At 39.3% G+C, this 25342-nt stretch overlaps 1 protein-coding gene across 6 annotated transcripts in view; it reads left to right on the top strand.

Annotated features, from left to right (window-relative positions):
- Positions 1-626: 626 nt before the first annotated feature.
- Positions 627-25342, top strand: part of AFTPH (aftiphilin) — a 42389-nt gene continuing 17673 nt past the window's right edge. For all 6 annotated transcript variants that reach the window (XR_009933095.1, XR_009933094.1, XM_062490652.1 and 3 more), the window contains exons 1-6: positions 627-657; positions 9627-11409; positions 21079-21230; positions 21734-21860; positions 22187-22243; positions 23816-23938. Coding sequence is in view for 4 of the 6 variants with exons in the window: in XM_062490652.1 (XP_062346636.1) it covers positions 9637-11409; positions 21079-21230; positions 21734-21860; positions 22187-22243; positions 23816-23938 (2232 nt within the window). In the remaining 2 variants the exon portion in view is untranslated. The remainder of the gene's footprint in view (positions 658-9626; positions 11410-21078; positions 21231-21733; positions 21861-22186; positions 22244-23815; positions 23939-25342) is intronic.

The following is a 25342-nucleotide window of genomic DNA, read 5'->3' as shown; positions in this document are numbered from 1 at the left end:
CTGGAGGTGGCACTCGGCCATCAGTGATCCCGGAGGTCTTGCCCAACCTAATTCATCCCGCGATTCCGCAATAAAGCTCGAACGCCACACTTTGCTCGCTATTTTTTATTTAACGCAACTTCTTGCCACCGCGTTGTGGCCGCTGTACGGACCTCTGCTTAACCACGGCCGCAGGACGAACGGCAGGCTTTACACGCTTAAAAAACAAATAAAAATTATCCTTTACAATTTTATACACGCGCTCGCTTGGGGTCCCTTCCGAGCCCAAGCCAACGTAGGACTCGGCGTCCCGCCGGTACCACGGCACGGCGGAGCACTCCCACACACAGACACACATCCACACCCACACAGCGTGGCCCGCCCGCCGCCATTTGCCCGCAGCGCTGTTCGCCGCCGGATGTGACGCAGGCGGGGGCGGCGGCGCGGTGCGTGCCGGGAGCGCGGTGGGCGGTGGCGGCGGGCGGGAGGCGGCGGCCGGAGGGGGCCGGGCCGCAGCGACGCGGTTCCTGTCGCCCACAGGGGCTCCCCTCCATGGCGGTTGCCGCGGGAGGCCGCAGATAACCGGCCGCGGCCCCTCTCCCCTTCTTTCCTTCCTCCTTCCCTCCCCACCCGCCGCCATGCCCGCCCGGGCCCCGCCGCCCCCCGCGCAGCCCACAGGTAAGAGACGGCGGGGGGCGGCTCGTTCCCAGCCGGGCCCGGCCGCGGAAAGGCGCCGGGGACCCTTCGGTGCTGCCCGCGGGGGGAGGTGGCGGCGGCGGCCGGGGCCTGTCGGGGTAGCGCCGTCCTTCCCGTTGGCCCAGGGGGGAGGGCGGCGGGGCCGGGCCGGGCTCGGCCGGGCGGGGCAGGGCAGGGCAGGGCAGGGGTGAAGCCCCGCGGCTCCCCGGGCTCGTCCCGCCGCGGCCGGAGCGGAGGGTTCGGCTTCGTCCGCCGGCGGGGCCCGCTTTTTCCTGGTGTTCATCTGGGAGAAGGCTCAAGGATGTGGTGCAAGAAGTTCAGCTGTCGTGTGTGTTTGGCTTTTCCTGACGAGCTTTCTGTTCCGAGGGGCGCAAAGAGTGTCTATTGCTAAATGCGTCTGGACGTGACAGGCTGAAAGGAGTTATGATAATTGAAGTATGATATTTTTCTTTTTGTCCAGGAGGTAATGTCATTCTAAAATGGGGCGAAATTGCTCAGATGCTTTATTAGGTGTTGCCACTTTAGTTTACTATGGAAAGTGTCTACTTAATGAACCAAAATATGATTTTTTTTTCTTTAGAGAAGACGGTGCCTTAAAAACAACGATTAGACCTTGGGATTCCTTCAAAGTGTCAGTAAATTGGCCTCTTAATGGTGACAGCCCCTTCCTTCCAGCTTCAGCACAGAAATGGAAGCCTTCAGCAGCTTAATGCTCCTTAAGCAAACATCTGTTCATAAACAACTGGAGCGAGTAGAGAAGCGTTGTTTGCAGGAGCTGTGCTGGGTTGCTTTTATAAGTTTAGTTTCCATGCGTGGTTTAGAGCCCAACATGCTTCATTAGAACTCACATTTTAGCTGTTGAGTCCATGGTAAAGTGAGTTTGATGGATGCTGCTTTTTAGCTTAATTGGTCCTTGGAGATTGAACAAAATTAAAAGTATTTCCTCCTTGTTTTATTCTCTGGACATATGAACTAGACTTGGAAAGGCAATTAGCCTACTTTAAAAATAAAAATGTTCTGTTGTATTGTCAGCACAGGCAGAGGTTTGCTCATGCAATGCACAGGTAGCTGTTTCTCCTCCTGAAGTTGGAGCTATACCTGGAGGAATGTAACATTAATTGTGAGAGCCTGGGGAAGAGTTGTAGTGCCTGTGAGTACTGAGGGCTTGTTTTGTTCTTTTTAAACAGTCGTGTCATTGAGAATAGCATGAATGTGAGAATGGGACTTAAAAATACGTTGAAAAGCTTATGTAGCTCTGGTGTTTTCATTCTGCATGATAGTTGCATAAAATACACATTGTATGACCCTTTAAGGTCATGTGAAAGCCTGACCTCTTGTTTTTACTTCCTTAATTTGTTTATAAGTAAGCAGTTGAAGGATCTCAGCCTCAGTTTTTTTGGTTTTTTTTTATGTATGTTTTTTTTGCTCAGATCATGGTTTTGTTTAGTAAGGGATTTAATAGACTATAAAATTTGGAGTTCACACAGTGAATCATATTTGTGTTACATGTTGCTGGTGATGAATGCTCTGTGTGATCTCTACATTTCTACTTGAATATTCCCCCAGTAGCTTACTAAGCTAACACAAGCCTTTTAACACCTTGATTACCCAAAATAATATTCTGAAACTTTCAGTACTTTGAATAGACTTGTCTTTCACAGTGGAAATAATAGAGCAGCTTGGATGGACCTCAGTCAACTCTGCCTTTTCCTGTTGAAATATTCATTGAGCTGTCCTTGCAGATCTATGTGGTATCAGTTGGAAATCCAGTGGTAAAGAAACTGATGCTCGATCGAGTTGTTTTCACTGCACTCAGCAGCATGATCTTCTTGCACATACCTTTATCTATCTGGACTGAATATTCATTCCTTTCTGTGCCATTGTGCTGTTTGACAACTTAAACTGCTTCTTTGTGAACGTTTCAGCACAATGATGTGCTAACCCTATCACGGGGATTCAAAATACTTAAAATTTTTCTGGATAGTCAGAGAAGTGTCTTAGATCCTACTCATTACAAGGTGTTAGAAATTTTGTCTGTTAGATTTTCTCCATTGTGCAAAAAAACCCCCCCAAAAAAACAACACACACACACTGAGTAAGCTGCTGCTATTGCAAACACACACAGAAAAAAAGCCGTGAGATATGCCTTCTTTGAAAACTGTCAGTCTCATTTTCAGTAGACTTTCTTTCCTGCTAATGTCTTTAGGAATTAAAATTTTCAATTGCCAGGAATATTTCTGTATTGGTGTCATTTGTGAAGTGATCTAAGAAATCTGCTTCCGTAAAGCAAATAATTTTGATTATTCTCCCTGTCTTGGGAGAACCACAGGGAAGGGCGAATCCTCTCTTCACTATGTCTGAAAGTAGGGTGAAGGAAATGTGAAACCTCGAGTTCATATGTCTGCTGAAAGGTGATGGAAAATAGATTTTATTCTTTGGAGTATCAGGTGTCCCTCCTGTATTGTGTTTTTAATATGAGGTAATGTCTGTAGGTGGGATAAATGATGAATAATGTAAGCCTGCTCACTGAAAAACAAGCAGTAAGTATGTTTGCAATAATGGAAAGAAGACCCATGGTTGTTTTCCTTGTGCAGCTGTATTTCCTCTGCCAGGCTGTAAGAGAACCTGTCACATAAGAGTGCAGTCCTGTAGATTAGTTCTAATATCTACTCTGCTGTGGTCTGTGTGAAGCTTGAAGGGTTTCTGTGTGAATGAGATCATACTGCTCTGTGAGGAAGTCTCTGAGAAGAGTTGACCCTAGGTAATCTAGTTCTAATACTTTCTAATCTAGCATCTTTTTATCCTAATTTAGAACACATTCCCAGGTACCATGTTTAAGGGTAATATTTAGAAATAGATTTCTAGCTGAGTCAAACCCTGTTTCTAAAGGAATTTAGGAAATCATAAGAATGAAAACATCTCAGTTATTGTTACTTATGACATCTGTCTTGACACATTTTGTGTCTGTGTGCTGTATGTTGGACACAAATACTGCATTCCACAGAGTCTGACTGTAACCTGATTCCAGCCAGTTGTGTTTGCCCATATGAATTTAAGATATGCTTGTTCTTACAGCATTTTACCCACTATCTGTTTTCAGATTTAGGTACAGGCAGCATCTTCATCTGCAGCTTTTAAAGCACACCAGTGGATTTTGAGTTGAAACATTTTTTTTTCCTTATAGTAAGTTTGAGGATAACCTGGTCTTTTAGGGAAGTAATGATGTTCTTGTTTAAAAAAATAGTTTTATGAACCAACAGAACGTTTAGATTCGTATTTCCTAGCAACGCCTCTGATTCCACAGCTAAGCCGAAATGAAACAGGGAGAAGTGAAGCAGCACAACTACTGAAAATATTTGCTTCTTTATATGGTTGAACAACATTTAAAATGAAAATGCTTATATCCAAGATCTGTTGAATTTCACATTTGTGCCACCTAACTTGGTTAACTTCCCGCATTATCAGTGATGAGAGGAAGAGCAGCACTGTCAAAGAAGTTTGAATATTGCATGGGCTGGGTTGTCTGGGGTGCCTGGTGTTTAATGCCAGCCTGAGGAACACAGAAGAGGAAGAATGAGCTGACTGAGATTAGTGCCAGATTCTTGGTGAAACTCTTCCTGAGTTCTGTTACTTTAATGTTCATTATACATACAACACTTTGTAATAGAAGGTGTCCAGCAAATTCAGTGTTTGAAACCACAGTAATGTATTGACTGATTCCAAATGTTGGGTAGTGAGAAATAAGGCTTAGATATGCTTCCCTTACTGGAACTGGAGAACATTGTTTTCCTCAACTCACACATGTCCAAGAAGAAGTGCTCTGAAACTCCTGCTTTGGGTAATGGACCTTCTGGCTGTAACAGCATTAAGTTCAAAATCGAAAACATTGATTTCTTGGAGGCTTTATGAAGTAAATATTTTCTTGCTGTATTTTGTTTGCTGGTAACTATTTCCAAAAATAAAAGTAAGCTTATTAAACCAATTTAAGAACATATTGACTTCAGCTTGGACAGAGGCTCGCTCTCTAGAGTGGATTTGGGTTGTAGAAATGGTGTTCTAACAGACGGACTCTTCTCATCTACCACCACCATTCTAGAAATAGGTTCTCAGGTGCAGAAAGACTGGGAATATGGTTTCCATAGTTCCTAAGCCAAAGAAAAGGCAAAGGAATAATGGAAGAGGAGCTTCCATTACAGCTTTCCCTGCTGGAAGCCAACACTGGGCTGTAGTAAGTCTAAGTCTGCTCCTTACTGTGGTATTTTTGGCATTTACTAGAGGAATTCCTTTGCAGTAAGAGTTAAATGTTCTTGGAAAGATCAGATGCTAATGACTTGTATTCATCTCCTTGCTATTGCAAGGCTTTTACTGTAAAGTATTTCGGTAAGGTTGTAATTTTTGTCATGGACATCTTGATTGTGCCATTTCTGATTATTGTGTTTCCTGTATGCTTTAAGGAGATGGTTTGCTTAACTCAGCTTTTCTTCAGAATAATCCGCTACTGAGAGGTTATTCATTGCTTTGCTTCCTCTCAAGTTAAAGGAAACATTTTGCTCTACAAGGGGTTTCTTTTGAATTTACATGCCTCAAGTATTACTTGAGAGATCCTCTTTGCAACCTCTTGATTTTTTAGGTCTTATGTAAGAGCCAAACATGCTGTTGCAAGTTTTGCCTTAGAAGATGCATAGAGAAGGAACTATTTATACCTGCTTTTGTGTAGTGTAATTGCATTGTTCTCTTTGCTGCCTAGTCTTTGTTAGGCTTTTGCTATTACTCTACAAAAAGGTAGTGAACAAGGATGTGATGCATGTGAGAAAAGCACATACTGTTCCCTATTTACTTCAAACAAATAATAAGATAGCCTGGTTTTGTTGTAAATGTTTTGAAAACCTAGTTAGTGATCATAAAAGAAGGATATTCATTTTTTTCTTTCCAGTTCCTTGCCTATCAAAATTTTTCTAGCATTACTGATTTCTGTTTTCTCTCCTTTTAATGTTTCAAATTAACTTGAATTGCATTCTTAAATGCGTGTGACTTGAGGGAAAAAAAAGCTTTGAACCTTGAATCTTAATTAATCAGCATTTGTCTTCTTTAGAGAACAATGTCAATATCTTCTTGTGAGTGTATTGGTGAATTGCATTTATAGTATGACTTAAACAGTGGTTTCCTGTTTGTGGTACTGAAACTTTTGGAGAAATTCTTTGATGGTGAACATTAGAATGTGAGTATAAAGAAACAAGTGTATGTGAGAACTAGCATTTCCAGTTAATAAAAACCCAGCAGGCAAGTAGGTAAAGGGCAGAAATGCAGAAAATGGCATCTGAGAGAGAACGCAGTTAGGTTTTGGGGTTTTCTTCCCTAGAAAATGTTGGTACGACTGCATGCCATGAGCAATTGATGGAAATCTGTCTTCAGTCTAATCTTAAACTGTTGAGATCTGCAGAAGTTACTGGCATAATTCTGTTGTTTGTGAATAAAGCAATCCACTAAACATGAATGCTTTCACTGTGTCAGATTCCTCACCTCGACGTGTAAGGTCTGATGCCAGAAACCTGGGTTGTTGCTTAGTACAAATCACAGAAGTTAGGCATGTTATGCTCTGTTACACAGGGAAAGACGTAATTTCTTTCAAATCACAGTCCTTATCATATAATGTACTGAAAAATTGGTGGTTTCTTTTAAGAAATACATGTTTAACGAATCTGTAAGTGAGCAGAGCATGTTAGCTTTATACTTGACTTTTAATTTGGTAACCAATTCCCTCAAAAGCAAGGTGATAAATAATCCGTATTATTGGTGATACAACTTGTTCAAATTCTACTTTGGGTTAAATCACATTGTAAAAATCCCTTGAAATATCAGGTTTACAAAATTATGTAGCTGAGTGTTTTGACCAAGAATACGTCTGAGTTGGGTGAAAGGACTACAAAAGATGAAGCCACGTTTCCAGCTCTATATGAGATGCCAGGGATTAACTAAATGAGATAAGAAACAAAAAAGTTGTTCTGTCAGACCAGTCGGTTTTCACCACAGGTTTCAATGAACAATAACTAATTTTGCTTCTAGTTGGCAGATAGAACACTTTTGGAAGTCGTGAAAGGGGACCATAATGAAATTCTTTCTGAAGAAAACAACATTAAGACTATTCCCATGCAGTTTTGCATTGTGAGGAGAAGTGGGATTATGCCCATTTTAAAAATTTATCACTAATTAGTCAAGAGGAGAGGGAATACTAGTATGACTTTTTTCCTTTTCCTACACTTTGAGTACATTTGAGTTCTCTAAACAATTAAATTGTGTCAGCGTAACCTTACACTCATTTACAATGCAGATTCGTACATTCTGGAGCTCTTCATGTTTGACTTTTAAAGTCAGCAGTAATATAACTGGAAATACCTGACATTTAAAAAATAATTATATAGAAGTCCCTACAATTGGTTATGCAGTGGGTTCTTGTGGGTTAAATCTGATTAAACACATAGTAGACTATCAAACCTATCATCAAATTTTTAAATGTACAGTTAATGTTCCTTGCAGATCCTGTTTTGGCAACTGTTATTGAAATGTAGCTGGAGCATTGTGCTGCTGGACTGCTGCTTTGTAAATGATCCCTGTGATGTTTTAAAAGTGCTTTGAAATGAAAAATTGAAGGAAGTTTCTTCTGCTCTATGTCAGAAGTTGCAGGAGAGAAAATTTTTCAATGGTCAGACAACTTTCTACATATTCAATTGGGCTTTGGCAGTTTGCTTCAGCTCCCATGCAGTTATCTTTGTCCTATGCTTACCCTTGTTGTTCCTTGTCTCCCCGTTTTTTTTATGATAAACTGGAAAGAAAAGGAGTATTGTGGGTAAATTCCCTAGGATTGCAATGCTTGCTCCTCTCACATTATTCAGTTTGTTTTCTGAAACTGCATATTTGGGTTATTTTAGATCATCCTTGCCTCCAAGGATGTTCTCAACTCTATTGTGTTTTATTTTTGGCTGAGGTTAAAATACTCATGCAGTAAATGGTATTAAAAAAAAAAAGGTAAAGTTATGGTGGATAGTATATGGATCTATGGCTAGTGTACGTTAAGAAGTAATTTTTCTTGGCATGTCTTGCCAAAAAGGCATCCACTAATGTAAGGTGGTGTAGTTACTAATACAGACCTGAATGTGGTATTTCAAATCACTTGGGTGAAAAACAGCCTATACCTAAACCTTGTATTTGTAAGCCTATAAATCTGAAAAATATTTTAAATGCATGGTTTTTGGTGAACCATATAGACAAATTTTTCTTTCAATGGGAAAATTCAGAAGTTTAGAGCAAGTGAAGCTCTTCTTTCAAATACCTTGTTTAAGCAGCTGGTGCTGAGTCAGCCTACGTGGGAGCTTGTTGACAACTTAGGCTTTATTCTAAACAAAATTCCTTTGCAGTTCTCTTCAGTTTGCATGTTATGTTGGAAATTACTTCAAGGTTTCATCTGATAAGCACGATGTACTTTTGTAATTGAAAACCACCCTTTTAAAAAGAAATTGTAGGTATGTTAGTCACCTCAAGGATGCCAGAGTTTCCTGGCAAGTATCCAGAGCTGTTTGGCTGAAGTGCTTGGTATGTTGTGCTTGAGAAGAACTGCAGAGCTTCATTTGTTTTGTTTTACCCTTTGTGTGCTTCTCTTAAGGTGTTTCTACAAACTTGTTTGCTAAAGGCACTGGACTTAAGGATCATATTTTATCCGTGTTGCATGACTAGTATTGTAACTTCTGCACTTATTCTGGTGGTTAGAGGTTCAAATATTTGCTAATATGTATAGGTTGTTTCCACTCTTTTTCTGTAGGTAAGGCTTAGTGTTGTTACATTTCATTCATGTCAAGTGTCATTTGAAATTGAGAGAGCTTGGTGTGAGCTTTTCTTTGAAGGGTTTTAAGGTATGAACTAGTTCAGTGATGTGTACAACTGTCAATCTATACATACTAGTAGTTATTGTTTCATTAATTGCACACAGTGTTGAAAAAGTCAAGATTCTTCTTTAGGAAAGAAAATTTTCCATCTATGCCTGCCTTGTTCCTGTAATGGTTCGTAGAGTTAAAACAGAGGGAGTCCTTAATCTGTTTCTATCTAGGCCATGGGTATACTTTCTTATTTTTTCTTTTTCCCCTGTTGTTTAGTGATTTGTGTTTAAATATTTTATGAATCATTGTGCTCAGTTCTCCTTTTGAGAAGAAGTTTTGATCAGGCGTGTTTGGCTCTAGACTTTACTGGTGGCATCATGATGGCATTTCTCAGCTGGTTCCTAAGACAGAAGCAGGCTGGTTGCAGCAGCTGTGAAGGCAGGGTGTTGGCTTGTGGGCAGGAAATCCAGAGAACAGGGCAACCAAACAGAAACCCATGGACTGGTAGAAAGAGACTTAAACAGTTGGGCAGCAGATCATAGCTAGTGGTTCTAACAGCAGTTCCTTCCTCCACTCCTTCAGTGTCAGAGCTTATGGAAACACTTTTTGAAGTTTTTGATGCTGGTGAAGATTGCTTATGTGTGTGGCTGTTGTGGCATAGCCCATGGTGTGGCTTAATTCTTGTCACACACCTGAGCACACAACACAAAGGAGGATGGCAAAATATGGACCAGGGTCACAGGCAGTTTTGTGAACTGCTTGTGATGGGAGATGGAGTACTGATGAGTTAGAACTGAATTTAGTTGTGCCAGTGTTGCACCAGTAGCTCAAGAGGATCATTTCAGCACTGTCTGCTGACAATTTGATCATGTAGTAGTTTAGAAGAGGCTTGAACTGTCCCAGTAGAAATCATTGTGACTTGTAAAACAAATGGACTTGGGGAATGTTTCCTTCTGATATCTAGTACAGATATTGACCTATATACACACTTTAAAAATTAGGCATGAAAAGATAAAAATTAAATATATAAGAACACAAAAGCTAACCAAGTAGTAATATTAGCTCTGTTTTTCCCTCATACAGAAATACATTAATGTTGAAGCAGAACCAAACAATGGAACCAGACATTATTCGAATGTACTCCTCATCCCCTCCACCACTTGACAATGGAGCTGATGATGATGATGAAGATGAGTTTGGAGGATTTTCTGGTGTGACCACTGCTGGCGTAGCTTTTGCTGATTTTGATACACCGGACTACAGTCATCCAAAGGAAGAGTTTATACCCACAAATCATTTCATCCCACTCCATGATTATTCTGACAATGTAGCTAGCATTGCAACTTTCACATCTGTTAAAAATGGTAAAGATAAAGACTGCATTGCAGAGCTTCCTACTCATACTAAGGAGCTTTCTGATATGTCAACTACTAGTACTATCAAAGAAAAATCTAAGTTTAGAACTTCAGGTACTGCTTTAGAAGATGTAAACAGAAGGGGGGAACAAAGAGACAACACTGGAAAATCAGAGGGTTTTTCCTCTTGTGTGGTTAGAACTGGTGTAACAGTTGAGAGCCAAGATGAGCAAATAGATGCTTGTAATGGTGAGAAACTTCCATGTCTAGAGATTCTAACAAATGGATTTGCAGCATCAGACCCTGTAAATCCTCAGGGAACAGAAGATCTAGACAGTATTGGTGACTCAAAGGGACTGAAAACTGTTAGCACCCATAGTACTGAGCAAAATTTGAACTCAATGCCTAGCTCAGGTGAAGATGTTGCAGGTTTTGCTACCTTCTCAAACAAAACCCCAATCCATTTAGAGGGAACAGAGCCTACAATATGCAGTGTTCTTAATGAAAGAGACTCACTGAGCATTCAGGAGAACAACAGAATAAACAGAGTTTCTCATAGTGAAGAAGATGTTTGCATTTCAGAAATTAGTAGTGAGCAGGGTCCCCCAGCACTGGAATTTGCAGTTTCTAGTACATCTCAAACAACTGGAAGTTCAATATGCACTACAGAGAGTGGAGAGCACAGTGGGAGGAGAAGACAACATCACATAAAGAATGGCAAAGATTTTAGTAGGTCTGAGGATTCTTCAAAAGCAGCAGATATCAAGGTTGATAGGATCCAAAGCCTAAGCTGTGATCCTGCTGGAGAAAAACTGAGTGACTCTGAAGATCTCAAGAACGGTGGAAGTAGCACTGAAATTTTAGCTTGCAGTGACAAACATGATGATACATTTGGTGACTTCGGTTCAGTCAGCAGTGTGTCTCCCACCTTCAGAAATGCTCAAGACTTAAAAGCTCTAGATTCAGAAAGAACTTCTGAACACCCCGCACATATTAGTGAACCTAATGAGGAATTTGGTGAATTCAGGGACATGAGTACTGTTTGTCAACAGCCAGCAAGTTTGGACCAAGCTGAGCTAAGTCAGGCTGCTGACACTTTAGAATGTGATACTACCAGTAAAACTTCTGAACTGGACTTCCAGCATACTACTGAGGTAGAAAACAGTGATGATACTGAATTTGGAGACTTCGATTCTGTGCCAAAACCTCAAGATGAGAGCGTTGCTTTCCAGGACTCGGATGACTTTGCGGACTTCAGTTCAGCAGGCTGTAACCAGGCTACAGACTGGAATGCTTTTGAAGATGAACAAAAGGACAGCTGTTCTTGGGCTGCCTTCGGAGATGAGCAGGCTGGTGAATCTCATCACAGAAAAGAGACGTGGCAGTCACATAGGACAGATGCGTCTGCCAGGAGCGATGGCCTGGTGTTACACAAGAGTGACAGTGCTGCTTTAGCGTCCTTCCGAGGGACTGTCAGTAAACAATCCCAAGAACTATCACCTTCAGTTCAGGTAAGGGTTTGCTTGGTTTTTCTCAGTCTTGTTCTGCTCTTATGCATACAGTCCTTCCTGGTTCCTGCTTCTGCGTGAAACAAATGTTTGAATGGTCCTTGTTTGCCTTTTAGGTGAGATTTAATGTGCTGTGTGAGAGGGGCTGATATAAAACATTATGCTGTGTTTGCATCTCGCACATCTTTGCAGCACTGTTACTTCCCACAGACAAACGAGCAGGGTGTGCTGGAACTTGTAGGAATTTGTTTTGATGATTACATGTAATCCTTTACATAAATTGATCAAAGGAGTAAGCCAGCATTAACATTTCAGAGCCTGTGATAGTTTTTGGTTTTGCTTCATTATTTACTGCCTTTTGGGGGACACTCTTTTACCTTTTTGTAAAATAGTTGTGTGACCAGAACCTGGGATTACTGGTTCCCAAAATCTTCCATCACCATTCTCTATCAGTGTTTTCAAAATCTGATTAAAAATTCTGATTTGATTTGTAAATAGATGCAGTAATTCACTTAGGGCAGACAGCATGATAAAACACAAGCTGTGGAATTCTGTCTTGGGCATTCAAAGTCCTGGGAAGTTAACTGTTTAAGAGTTCTTTAAAAATAAGTCTCTGTTAGATATTAATTGAGGGACGCTGCACACTATAGCAACATCACAAACAGAGGACTGGTGATTTGTTAAAGCTGCTGCTATTTCTAATTAGAAGTTTCCAGGAGGGGGAAGTTTAAATAGGTTTATTTCTTACCACCTCTCCTATGTTTTCTGTTTTCGTTGCTAAGTGTTCATTAATTCCTAATTAGTTACTTCCTAAACCTTTTAAACAGTCATTTTGAGATCTGTGGCTATTCTTACAAAGGCTTTTTTTTTTATTCAGCATTTAATAATACTTTTACAAAATTCAGAACAACAATTTCAGTTTAGAATTTTCTTCAAAATTTCTTTTTATTCATGTCATTCCATATGAGTAGTTCAGAGTATGTTCTGTCTTTTTGAAGTGTGCAGCAGCACCAGCAGCAAAGGATGTTAGTGGTAATAAGTGTCTGAAAGGTTTGGGTCTTTTCTGGCAATAAAAGGAAATGAGGTAAGTCCTTTCTTTCAGGACCTTGCTTGGTGACAGCCCTGCCTCTTCCCATTTCCTACCGGTGACAGGTGAAATGGCTTTTCAGAAGGTTGTGCCAGCTGGAGCTCTGCCAGCATCAGCAAATGGAATGGAGCTTTTGGGACTTAACACTGATTTCTTGTCACGTTAAAAGCTGTGAGCCTCAGGTCCTTACTCTTCCTGCTTGCTGTTCTGTGCAGTGTCTAACACTCCAAACCTCAAAGAGATTTCACAAGCAAAAAAAAAAAAAAGCTCCCAAGTGAACCTGCAGGCAGATTTTTGTTCTGTGCAAGACCTTGCTTATCACTTGAATGTGTTGGTCCATTTCTTAAGTTGAAAGCACAAATCTATTGTTACCTGTTCACCCATAAAACTGGAGAGTACTAAGGTCTTCAGTGCAATTAATCTCAATTGTTTCTCTTGCCACCTGAAAGACTGTCTAAAATCTGAGAAAGAAATGGAGTGAGAAGATTATTCTAGTAAATCATCCCTTTTTTCTAGTAATTAATTCATATTAAGGGATAGTCCAAAGGTTTAAAATACTTATTTTGTGATAGATTTTAAATAGAAAACACTTCTGTATGCAGATGTTTATAAAAACAGAACCCTCAGAGATTCTGTAATTAAGTTTTCTCTCCCCAAGTCTTCCTTAACATAAGATAGAAGTCAGGCTAAATTGGAAGTTCCTTAAAGTCTGCCATGAAGTTATATGGTAGTTTGATTAGATTGTAAAGCAAATCTTAAGACTTCAAGTTTTTTCATTCCTCGTCTTTATGCTACAGTCAGTTGTGACTGTTTGGATCTAAAGTGATATTCTCCCTCCTCTGCCAGTGAGGAAGTACAGATGAGAGAATGTTTTACACAAATAAACTGGAGAGGAAGTTGAGCTGGGCATGTTTTCTCTGTTGCAATAGTTTCCTTAGCCTTGCAATGTCAATTGCTACTTTTTTTTTTCCAGTTAACTCTTAAAAACAGTAGTTATTTTGTAAGTGCTTTAAGTTTTGGAAGGATCTATTAAAACTTATTTGTATTAAGAAAATGCTTGTTTTGAGATTAAATAGTGCTTCTGTTTGTAATCCATTGAACCATAGTTTGCTAAATTGCTGTTAGAAGCAGAGGTTAACTAGTGAGTCAATGTGAGCCAGCAGACAGTCCTGGTACTCTTAAGTGCAGAATCTTAGTAAAATTAAACTCATATTTTGATCAGCTTCCTTGCTGCCATTTAAGAGGGTGTTACTGAGGTCAAAACACAAAATACAGCATTTTAATGTAGTTGCCAACCTTCTGTTTGCCATGTATTAAAGTTAGCTAATAAAAATAGTTTGCAGCTTTTTGATGCAAAAGCAGAAATACTGGCAGGCAAGATAAATCTGGTGAGAGGGAAGAGAACAAAGTTTTTTATTACCTAGCCTAAAGAAGGATAGGGAGGAGGGGATCACTTGCATCAATGTATTTCTGGCAGATCTAAAAAGCACTTGCTGTAGCAACCCAAAGGGAGCAAGCAGGCTGTGTACAAGGGACAAGTACTGCATGTGTTAGACATTTGAGATAGATGGGAAAATTGAGATCTCAGCTTAGGCTAAAGGTGAGCTGGGATAGTTTATGAGATACTGCACACACTTGATCAGTGGTGGTGAGGCTGGGAGAGTCACTGTAATGTGGTAGTGAAAGAATCCTGAAAGGTTTTATAAACAGAATGATCCTAATGGAATTCTTTGCAAAAGCAGAAAATTGAAAAGAATACTTAGCCAGCAGCGCTGCTGTTTAAATGTGGAAATAATGTTTACAGCAATTTTCATCCATCAGAATGCAGCATGAAAGCAAAGTTATTTATCAGTAGCTCAAGTTTCCATTGAAAAAGTCTCTGTGTATTTTCCTTCCAGTTTTTTAGTTTGTATATTCTGAATGTAGAGATGGCAGTAAAATATTGTGCTCTCTGAATGCAATCTTGATTGTATGATGTGTGTATGATGGGCAAACCGTTTTAAGACTGTGGATTTGGTATAATCTTTAATTAAAAATTAGGCTTTGCTTCAATTCAACTATTTAATCCAGTTTTTATTAGCAAATACACAGTGTAAAGCATGAAACTAAGGGGCGTGGCATTCACAAAAGTGATCATATATAGTGACATGTAGTGGCAAAAGGATCATGGTCTTTTCTTCCTTGCCTTTGGTCTCTGGCTCTCTGAATTCTGCACACAATTTGCAGTGCAGGATTTGTAACATGCTGATCTCTTCTATTCAGTAGTTGTGTGCAGAGGAGAAAGGGCATGGTGTATGGACAGACTACCATCTGAACCCATATTAATACTGCACATGCCTTAATCTGTTTAATTTCTGTCTTCAGCTGAAAAGATATAATGCTTCTTTTCAGTATGGCTGCAGTTTGCATTTGAGATGTGCCTTTATGTTCATTAACTGATTTAGGATGTAGTTGTGGGTGAAGTGGTTGATCCAACAAGTCTTGAGCAAACCTGCCTGTGCATTAGTCCCTTTTATGCGATCGCATTGCACGCTGCCAAGTTACATTTATGGTGTATATAGGGCTTGTGGTGCAGCTTTTTCCATGAGATAGTGCTGAACATTAGTCAGCTGAGGGGGTTATTCTGCTGCATTAGGAATATATATATATATATATATAGGATTCAGCAGTGAGGCACAAGAGCAGTAATAATCCGTGGTAATCGTGGGTGGGGAATATGGCTGTGCCTGCCTCAGTGCAAGGAGCATGGGCATCTCCAGAGGAACAGGAGCTAAAGAAGGGCTTGGTTGGAGGAACAAATCTTCCCTGATTTAGCTGAGAGTTAACAAATCCTGGAAAGGGATGAAGGAAAAGGTGAACAGTCCTCCAAGTGGATTTTAAGGCTCTCCCCTTATTAGAGAGCCTGTGCTCGAAGACTCTGCCTCTTCAGATTAATCAGTGTGGGCGAGGCACAGTTACTAAGCCATGAATAGGCACCAAGACAAAGAAAACCCTGGATCACTGTTATTTGGAGTGTAGTCTGTCTTGGGCAATGATCATCCTTTTGGAAAAAAAGTAATTATGGCTGTAAGACTTCAGCCCCTCGTTTCAGTAAGGTAAATGAAAATAGTGTTGGCTGCTTATGTAAATATACCTTTCTGGCAGGGTTTGGGGGTTTGAAGTCCATAGCACAGTTCTGAAGTATTTGCAGCTGAATAACAGTAAAAATCAGACTATTAAAAGTAGCCCATAATTGCTGTTTTTTTCAGAACAGACTGGCTGAGGGGAATCTTACAAAAGAAAATAGATTGAGAGGGATTTTGGCATCTGTTTTAGCATTATTATTTGTATATCCCCAGACAAAATTATTTGCCATTTTGTATATGTGTCACCTGCTGTACTTCCTCTCAGAGTCTGACTGAAAAGTTAGTACAGCACCAGTAGATAATAACAATGTGAGAAGCTGAAATGGTCAGTGAGTTTTATGTAGTCACAATAAATAACTGTTAAATTCTACTTTGCCTGCATGGAAGTTGCATTCTTCAGCTGAAGGAGAATAAATGGTGAAGCTTCTAGCAGGAAGTAGAGAGATAGCTTTACATTTCTAGCCTGAACTTCCCTGCAGTTTCTAACTCTCTCCAATCAAGCAGTAAAAAGAGAAGTCTTAACCTTTTTTTTTTTTTCCTTAAGCCACTACATTTTCAGATCTGCTTTGCAGCTGAGCTCAAAACTTTTATAGTTACTCTTTAAAAATGGGCATGGAATATTTAGGACGAACATTGCCTTCACTAATTCTTTAAATTATTGTAAAAAAAAAATATCTGATTCCTCATTTTCTGTTGATGAAGGTTTTTATTTTTTTGGTTTTGTGGCATCCTCTTCCTGGCTTGCAAATCACAGTTTAGGACAAGTGTTTTCATTATAAATTTCCTGTGTAAGTAAAAATGCATATTTCAATTCAGTTTCCAAGAAATATATGGCACTACCTTTGTATTTACTTGCTTTTTAAATTTGGGTTGGAGATAAGCCATCACATTCAAAACACAAAGTTGAAACGAATGTTCTTTGTAAGCTTTACTTGTCTTTACTCAGGAGTTTTTCTGCCTGCAGCTGTTCTCCCATTCCTTCTGAGGAGCTGTTGCCTGTGCTTCAGATAAAGAAACAAATTGTTGCTATGTGAAAAGGAAAGGGATTCGTAGTTTAAACAGTCCATGAAGGGTTTCAGAGTAAAAGCTGTCACCATTTAACTGAGAATTTAGGGATTTGTTTGTTTGCTTGTGTGCTTTTAGATAACTGTTTAGCTTTGTATAATGCTTGAGTCCAGAAAATTCTGAGACTCACGGAAGTTGATTGTTCCTCATGGTGAGTTGCATCCATTGAAACTGGTTCTTCAGCTCCCTTGTGTTAGCTATGTGGTCATGAAGTTTAGCTCTTAAAAATTCCCCAAAAATACTCCAAGAACACTAATAAAACTGACCAAATGAAAACCCTAAATACACCCATCCCATGCACACACATGGTGAAGATAGAAGAGTAAATGGCAACTTAGCTCTTCACAGGCAACCACACAGGCAAACACAGCAACGTGTTGCTGAAAAATGTGGTTTGGTTGTTAAAAAACCCAGCAAAGGGAGTTCCTCATTTAACCTCTACTTTATTTTATTAAAATAGTCATAAAAAGCTGTGTTAGGCACTGCAGAACAGTGAGTTCATCATTTAAGTTAAATAAAATCTCAGTGGTTCATCATTTTCTTTGGCCCCTGAGCTTTCTGTCATTTTTGAGAGCTTTCATTCAGCTTCTGAGTTCCAATAGAAGCCAATCATGTCCATATGGACTTTATTCCTTACCTACTTTATATGTTTAGCATCTTTGATCTTTCATAGGCTCATTTCCAATCTCCTTTAATATGTTTTTTCTTTTATTGCATTTCACATAAGCTTGAATATCTAAACATGCTCAACAATTTAACTATTGCACTGGTTTTATTTGTTCTTAGGTCTTCCAGTTTTGTCTTTGGTAGATGCAAACAGCCCAGAGTTTGTGTTGCTTCCTCTGTGGCCTCTTTTCTTGGCAGCAGTATGAGGAGGGCTGAAGGCATGCTCTGTTTTTGACTCTCCCCTTAAAACACCTCTGGAGGCTGTCAGAGCAGAGATGCTGTGGGATGCAAGAGACTTCCTAAAGGAGAATAGGGGCTTGTGTTAAAAAATGGAGTTGTGCCCTCCAGTGGAAAGGGGAGAGGGTGGGAGGACCACGTGCTATTCCACTTTTGAAGGGGAGTTCAGCTGGATGAGTTCTGTCTGCTCCATGGCTCATATGTGATCAGAACTGTGGAGAGAAGCAGGACTGGTTTTTTCCACTCTTGCACACAGAGTTCCCCAAAACTTTACCTGTGGAAGCATTACTGCAGTCATATGGTAAAAACTGCCATTTGTGTCCACTGTTTCTGCAGTGAGGCTCAAGAGTGTTCTTTTTATGGCAAATTTTATTATCTCATCTTTTCATAACTATGAGGAAAGGCAGTGACCTGTCACTGTTGGGTTCACGTGGGGGCAGCTGGGATCAGTGAAGGATTGCTGTACTGAAGGAGTTGGTGGATTCTGTGACCTAGTAGTAGAGCAGAAAAAAAATTATGTAAACCAAGTACTTTGGGCTTTCAGCTCTGAGGAATGGATTTTGCCCTCTGCTTATTTACCACAGAGATAAATTCTAATCTTGTGGTTATGCTTATTTCAGAAAAGTATCTCTGATATTTTGGTTCTGGTGGTGATTACCACATATCTTAAGTGTCTACCAAAATCTTCTGTGTATTTATAAAAACTGTGGAGCTTTAAATTTATCAATAAATTTATTTATTTATCTATCCACTGTTTGGAGAATCACAGTTAATGTTTAATGGCAGCTGTAGCCTTTTCACATCTTCTGTAAGTAATAATAATTCTTGCCTTCAAGAATTATTGTTCTCCAATGGCTGTGGAGAACAATCAGGTATCAAATACTTTTGGTGACATGAAAAGTAGATAAAAATTCTTGTTTTCTGCCTTTTTTTTTCCTTCTTTCTCAGAAAGACAGACATGACATTACTTGTGATCACACACAGTATTTTCTTGTAGTCTGATTTATGCAACAATAGATTCAAACTTGTAGGAGGTGGACATTTACACCAGCTTTACAATCTTGGTGATGTCCTTTATATCTGGAAGCTGTGCCCACATTTCATCACCAGTTAGAAGAACAAGTTCAGCTGCTTCCATTGCCACTGCCTGGAGATGTGTGTTTGTGCCCTCATCCCTTTGTCCATTTGCACATACAGAATTAATTACTCTGGTTTGCTATGGAAACAGTTGTCATATAGAAGTAAGGGCTAAGCAGCACTGGAGATTTAGAAAAGATGACAGGAAGTGTGAAGAATGCTATAGTTAAACTGTTCCTGAAATTTTGGCACAATTCTTAAACTCAGATTTGAAATGTGACACTGACTGAGATGATGCTTGGTTCTTAGACATGTTCTGTTAATTCTTTCATTATCTAAGCAAGCATATTTTTAGACACTAGCATATTCTCAAATGTTGATACTTTTCAAGAAACGTGATGCCTTGCTGTTTCCATGATCCAATGCCATTCATCTGCTTCTTGCTTTTCCCTGGGGATATGTACTCTTTCTGTATTACAGAAATGAAGTAAGCATCACCTGTTGATGTAAGATAAAAGGAAGTAATATGCTGTAGGCAAAGTTAAGATTTAAAACAGAAGCAGAGTATGCTTTTGTGTGCTGAAGCATTAAGCTGGAATCTGGAATACTGTTTAGTTTTACTTCCTAAAAATGTAATTTAGTGTCTTAGTTCTGGTCAACAAACAGGAAACAGCCTGCAAGTATGGCAACTTAGTGTATGGCCAGAATGACTGAGCATTGAGAGATGACTAAAAAGAAAATTACATAATGTAATGTATGAACATGGCTTGTTATGGTCAGAATTTACCAGAGAAGTAATGAAGTAAAAAAAAAAATAAAAAATAAAAAAGGGGTGAGTCAGGTATGCTCCGAAATCAGATCTTTGCACATTTTTACATTATTGTTTGCAAGTGACTGTACCTGATGGCCGTTCCCTGTCAGGCATTTCTTTCACAGGTAGTAAAACTGAAGAGCTGATGCTCTAAAAGCCAATTCCTTTTCCTGTGTTTTGCAGTTAGTGGCTGAATAGAAAAAATAGTCTGGGCAGTCTCGATCCCAGTTCCTCACTCATCATCACAACCCAAGTACAGAATCCAGATATTCTGATAACATGTTTACCTCTGTTATGCTTGCTGATGTACATGGACAATGAGTTGCTCAGTTGAGAGGAGAGACAAGGGAAATTTTCATCTCGAAATTCAAGTGAGAAATGTTGTAGATAACTCTTGGAATTGTGAAGCAGATATTTTGGTGCATGAAGGTTTGTCCCAGTTGTATTGATTGACCTTTAACTAAAATAGGTAACTTCCTCCTACAGCCTTGCTTTTCTGAACTTGAAATCATCTCAGTTGTAACAAAAAAACCCTCTGTTTTGAAGCCTGTGTGGCAAGTTCAACATCGTTGCTGATATATACTGCATCTCCACAGGAGGGCTCTGCTGGCTCAGCTAAAACAGCACAGGCAGTGGGATGCTCCTGGGATTTCTGCCTACTCTGTTTCTTTTCTGTTTCCCCAGTAGGAAAGCAGGTGCTGGAGCTGCTGGGTGCTGCCCTGTTTGTGGTGCAGAAGAGCACTGGGAAAGTTGTTGTTGAGGAACACTAAACTAGAAAGATGGAAATGCTGTGCTGAATACCAGGCTTGTGCCTCCTTTTCTTAGCAAGAAAAGGGATTTAGGTGTTTCTGGCAAAAAAATTACTACATTAAAAAAGGCTTTAATTTAGTTTTTACAAGCATACATTGCAATTGGTATTTTAATTATTAATAAAAGCTTGATGCTTACCTGTTTTTAATGGGTTAAACTGGGAAAAAAAATTCCATATCATTAGTGCATCTGGTGTCCTAGACCAGTTAACAGAGGTACGAGAAGTTGAAATCCTATCTATTTGGAAATACAAAAGAGAAAAGACAAATGTAAGGGAAAACTTGAAAAGAAGAAAGCATACTATGCTTATTAAAAAAAAAAAAGGGGGAGGGGGGAATTTCTTGTTTTTACGAGAACAGGAGGTTGTTTGACTTTTGTTTTGTTTCCTTTTTCGTGCTAGATCCATCTGCCAAGGCCCAGTGCATGCTTTGGAATTAAAATGTCTGGGAAACATTAGTTCCAATGTATGCTGTTCATATTGCTGAGACATTACCTCTATATAGCATCAGTCTTGTTGATTATGTTGTCTGCTAATTTCCAACAGAGTAACTTTGGACTCCTCTGCAAGAACTCATTTTACAGAGGGCAAAATCCTTATTGTTTCTTAGTAGCTAGAAGCCTGTATTATTTGGTGTTTAGAGAGTCTTGTCCTCTTGGTGTCTTGTGATGACAGTTAATACTTTGTGGTAAGTGAAATCTTGTGTTAACTGTAAGTTGTTTTCCATCTTGCTATATCAGATTTACCTTTATGGCAGTTAGCAAAACTTGATGTAAGTATTTTCTCTTTGATACAGACAACGTTGCTAAGTCGTCTGGAACGAATATTTGAAGTCTGTTTTCCTTCCATGCCTGTTGCTGAAATTGAAGAAGAAATTAGTTCCTTGAGTCATTTGTTGGAAGCAGGTGAAAAGCAGATAACAACTGAGGAGTCCTTAGGAAGTACTGGGTAAGAAACCACAATGCAACAAATATAAAATTAGTTTGAACCACATACAGCAGTAATTTAAAATGAGGTGTTTGCTTTCAAGCATTTTGAGAAGCCATTGAGTGAAAATTAGCTATCAGAATGCTTGTTTTCAGCAACTACATACAGCAGAAGTACTTCACTTAGCAACTCAGCAGCCTATCATCTTCTTTTCAGTGATAGCTCTGAATTAAACAAATATGTCTTATTAGTTACACTTGCTATAAATTACTATATTTATTCATGTGATGATGAAATCTAAGCAGGCTTTGTCCTGTCTGCTGTGGACATCATTTTCCAGTAAGAAGTCTGAGTTATAATTGTTCTGCGAACACTGTGCAGTTTTAGTTCCCCTGGGTATTGTGCTTGGGCATAAGTTTAATTAGAATGCATAATAAGTCACTTGCATTAAAAAACAGAATAAATATTCAAAGCTGCTAAGCTGTTTTTCGGAATGATAACTTGATTTATGATGGGTTGTGCAGGGAACTGATGGATGTGTGGACAGAGCTGCAGGACATCCATGATGCATATGGACTGAGATACCAGTGGGGTGGCTCCCACAGCAACAAAAAGCTTTTGTGCTCCCTGGGAATCGACACAAGAAATATTGTGAGTCTGCCAGTAAAACTGCCTTTCTAAATAACGAAGAAAGTCTGCTTTATACGTAGAATCAGGTGGAAGTGTTTTGTGTGAATGCCTTCTCCTAATTGCATAGTTGCACAGAACATTGTTGTTCATGACAGACCACCTGGCAACCTTTTATAAACCCTGCTAATAGAAAAAGTTGCATTAGCTTTTAACCATTGTGTTATAATTAACATAGTATTTATTCTGTGATACTAACCTTACGCAAGTTATGTAGCATTGAAAAACATTTCCATCACTGACACAGAGACTCCTCAGTAAATTCTTTGTTGTTGTTGTTGTTTTATCAGCTCTTTACAGGCAACAAGAAGCAGCCTGTTATAGTACCCATGTATGCAGCAGGACTGGTAAGTTTGTTTTTTTTTTAGTATCATTTTTTTGTTATAGTTCCAATAACATCATATAATGAAGTATATTAAACGACATTAAACAGCAAGTGTGCTGAAAGATATTTTTGTAAGTACAGTTATGGCTTAGACATCAGTAGAATTGCTAGAATTACCAAATAAATAATTTTCATTATGTGTGCGAGCAGATACATGAAGTGAAAAGTATTCAGGAAAAACAAGGAGAAGATGAGGTTTGTGATTTTCACTGCTCTGAGTAGAATAAATGTTCTTTTTTTTTTCTCAAGAAACAGTGCATGTATATGTGTACACACATACAAACACACCTATGTTTTTATATGATCATCCACAAATGGAACAGTAAAAAAAATTGTTTTCTTTGGTTTATATTAGGCTGATTTAATTATGTAGGTTAATTTTATAGAATGACTTCTGCAGTTTTCAGGTGCATCAAGGTCAGTCAGCTCATGTACTTCTTTGGATGTAAGCATGGTATTCTGATACAAATAATTGAAACAACTCAGAGATATTGCTGTTTTCTTCCCGTTTATGAGCAGGACTATGTTTGCAACACATACAGTTATTTTTTGCAACAGATTGTTGTTGCTGATTAATTACCTCCTAAATTTTTTATGTACTTCTGCACAGAATAAGCTGGATAGCAGTGGTAGTAGGAGTAAAGTGGTTTGTTGCTTTCTGTTGCCACATTGCCCTCTGTGTTTCTCTGCTGTCCAGAAGAAATTATTTAATTGGTGTGTTAATTCAAAGCTCCCCTAATATGGTATAGAGACATTTGTGGGACAGGCAACCTTGAGAAGTGAGTTCCTGAAAATTGTTTAAAATGCTGTAGTTGCAAATCCCATGCTTTTGTTTGGGGGAGTTTCTCATTGTTCTTGGGTGGTTGGCATGTCCCAGTGCAAACTTTGGGCTTTCTATAGATCTTCTTGCCCTCTTTATTTCAAGATCAGATTTCAGATATTTTTCTTTATCTGTATTTGAAATGCTTTCTTAAAATGAAAAATGCGAGTGTATTTTCTTAATGCATTTATTTCTATCTCAGTAACTATCATTCTTGGTGTCATTCTGAAAACTGATAATTTCATTTGTTTCTTGTGGATTACTTAATTGTTGAAATGGAATGAATGCACTTGTACTTTTGTGATGGGTCATTTGATATTTCTGGAATAGTCAACCCACAATTGGGAGGGGAAGACATCACCTTATCAAGTAACTGTTTTCTCCAGCTTGAATTACATTACTGAAAGTTGAAAGCAAGCTCCAGCTCAACACTTGGGTTTTTGTTACTGGTTCTAAAATGTTCCTTAGGCTTAAGGACCCAGGATGATTTTCCCCTGTTCCATCTACTCCTGCCCCTCTGGACACAGTGAAAGTGTCCCAGAGATACATGGTTACCCCCAAGCCCTTAGTTGAGGGTAGTACTACCTAATAGTGTGTTCTAGTTTTTTGGCATCTGCAGTTCTTTAAAGGTCTGTAAATGCATGTGTCTGCATGTGCAAGTAATTTTTTTAAATTAGATAATTTGTTTGCTTGTTTGTTTGTTTGTTTATTCAGGGTATGTTAGAACCTACCAAGGAACCTTTGAAACCAATATCTGCAGCAGAAAAAATAGCTTCAATAGGACAGACACCTCCTGTATCACCAGAGATGAACACATGTGCATCCGATCAGTTCCAGGTAAAAAATGGAGAGAGAAGGGTGAGGAGAGGAAAAGAAAGAATGAGGGAAATGATGGGATGCCTTGTCTCTTTGTTTAAAATATCTGGATGGTGTATTCAAAGACACCTGTATGTAAAAGGCAAGTGTTGATTGTGTCAGGTTGAAGTCCTGCTCTTGGATCTGCTTTTCATGTGTGACTGGGAGTCCCTGTTGATGAGGCTGTAGCAGTTGGTGGCCACCATTTCAGAGTCCTGATGATCCTTACTGTTACACAGCAGTTTGCTCTCAAAGGCAGTGGGCAGTTAGACAGGTTTTATATGTAATGTTAGAACTCATCTGACCTCTGGCTAAGGTTCTTCATCTTTTCTTATTCTGGAACTTATTGTTGGAGGTTGTTCTACGTGTTGATTAGCACTCAATTTTCTGAATTATCCTATTTATGTTTATACTGTTCATGTTCCTTTCCTTTGGCCCTTTCTTACTTCTTCAGAGTGTCATGAAAGGCAGCCCAGCTGCCTGGAGAGAGATTTTGGGTGTGGTTGTTACAAGCATATGTGTCTGACTTTTTGATTATATGAATTCTCTTGGCACTTCGTGCCAGATTTTGTTGAATATCTGTTACACACAGTTGCTTTGCTGGCTTCTCTGTCTTTCGAGTCTGATACTAAATTAATTCAGAGGAGTTTAGGAGTGAGCTTTTATATTTCACTAATTCTTTGTTGTTGCTTTGGTGTAAGGGTATTAGAGGAGCACTTGAATGCCATGCATGTGCAATGTGTGTGGTTGTCAACAAGCTAATGGGATATGCAGAAATATTTCATCTTCGGTGTCATTACAGTGATGCTCTGTACATATTCAGAGATTTGGCTGTGTCCCTCCTTAGTGCAGGTCTTGTTTAATCCACCCAGTATCTTCAGTTACCTGCTATGCTTGTGAATTCTGATGGAAGGCATTCCAGAAAGTATTCTTAGGCTGCACCTAACTGTAACAGTAGATACTTGTGACTGTAGTGATGTTCTTGCAGTCCTTGCTCTGCCACACTGCAGAGTATGACACGCTTGTAGCAGAGGAGAATTTTTTTTCATTGTTGGGTAGCAGTTTGTCAGTGGGCTCGGAGCTGATGTTGTTTTATACAGCAGTACACAGTTGGTGCTTCCTGTGCTGCTCCTCATCTATAATGGAACTGAGCAGACGAACAGGATATAAGAGAAGGTTACAGTAGTGATTACTGCAAACAATCTGACCTGAAGAAACGTACTGTGTGGTAAGAGAGTAGGAAAATTTCATGGTCTCTTTGCAGAATTCAAAGTACCCTTTTTTACAAAAGAGAAAACACAAATTAAGCCATATGCTAAAACTGTGTAGAGAGCTGCGAGAGTCTGCAGTAGCAACATCTCTGACAGGTGCCATTTACTCAATTGC

Source organism: Cinclus cinclus, chromosome 3, assembly GCF_963662255.1.
Source record: "Cinclus cinclus chromosome 3, bCinCin1.1, whole genome shotgun sequence".
NCBI classification, from domain to species: domain Eukaryota; kingdom Metazoa; phylum Chordata; class Aves; order Passeriformes; family Cinclidae; genus Cinclus; species Cinclus cinclus.
The sequence above is the reverse complement of the archived record's forward strand: the minus strand, read 5'-3'. Positions and strand labels throughout refer to the sequence as shown.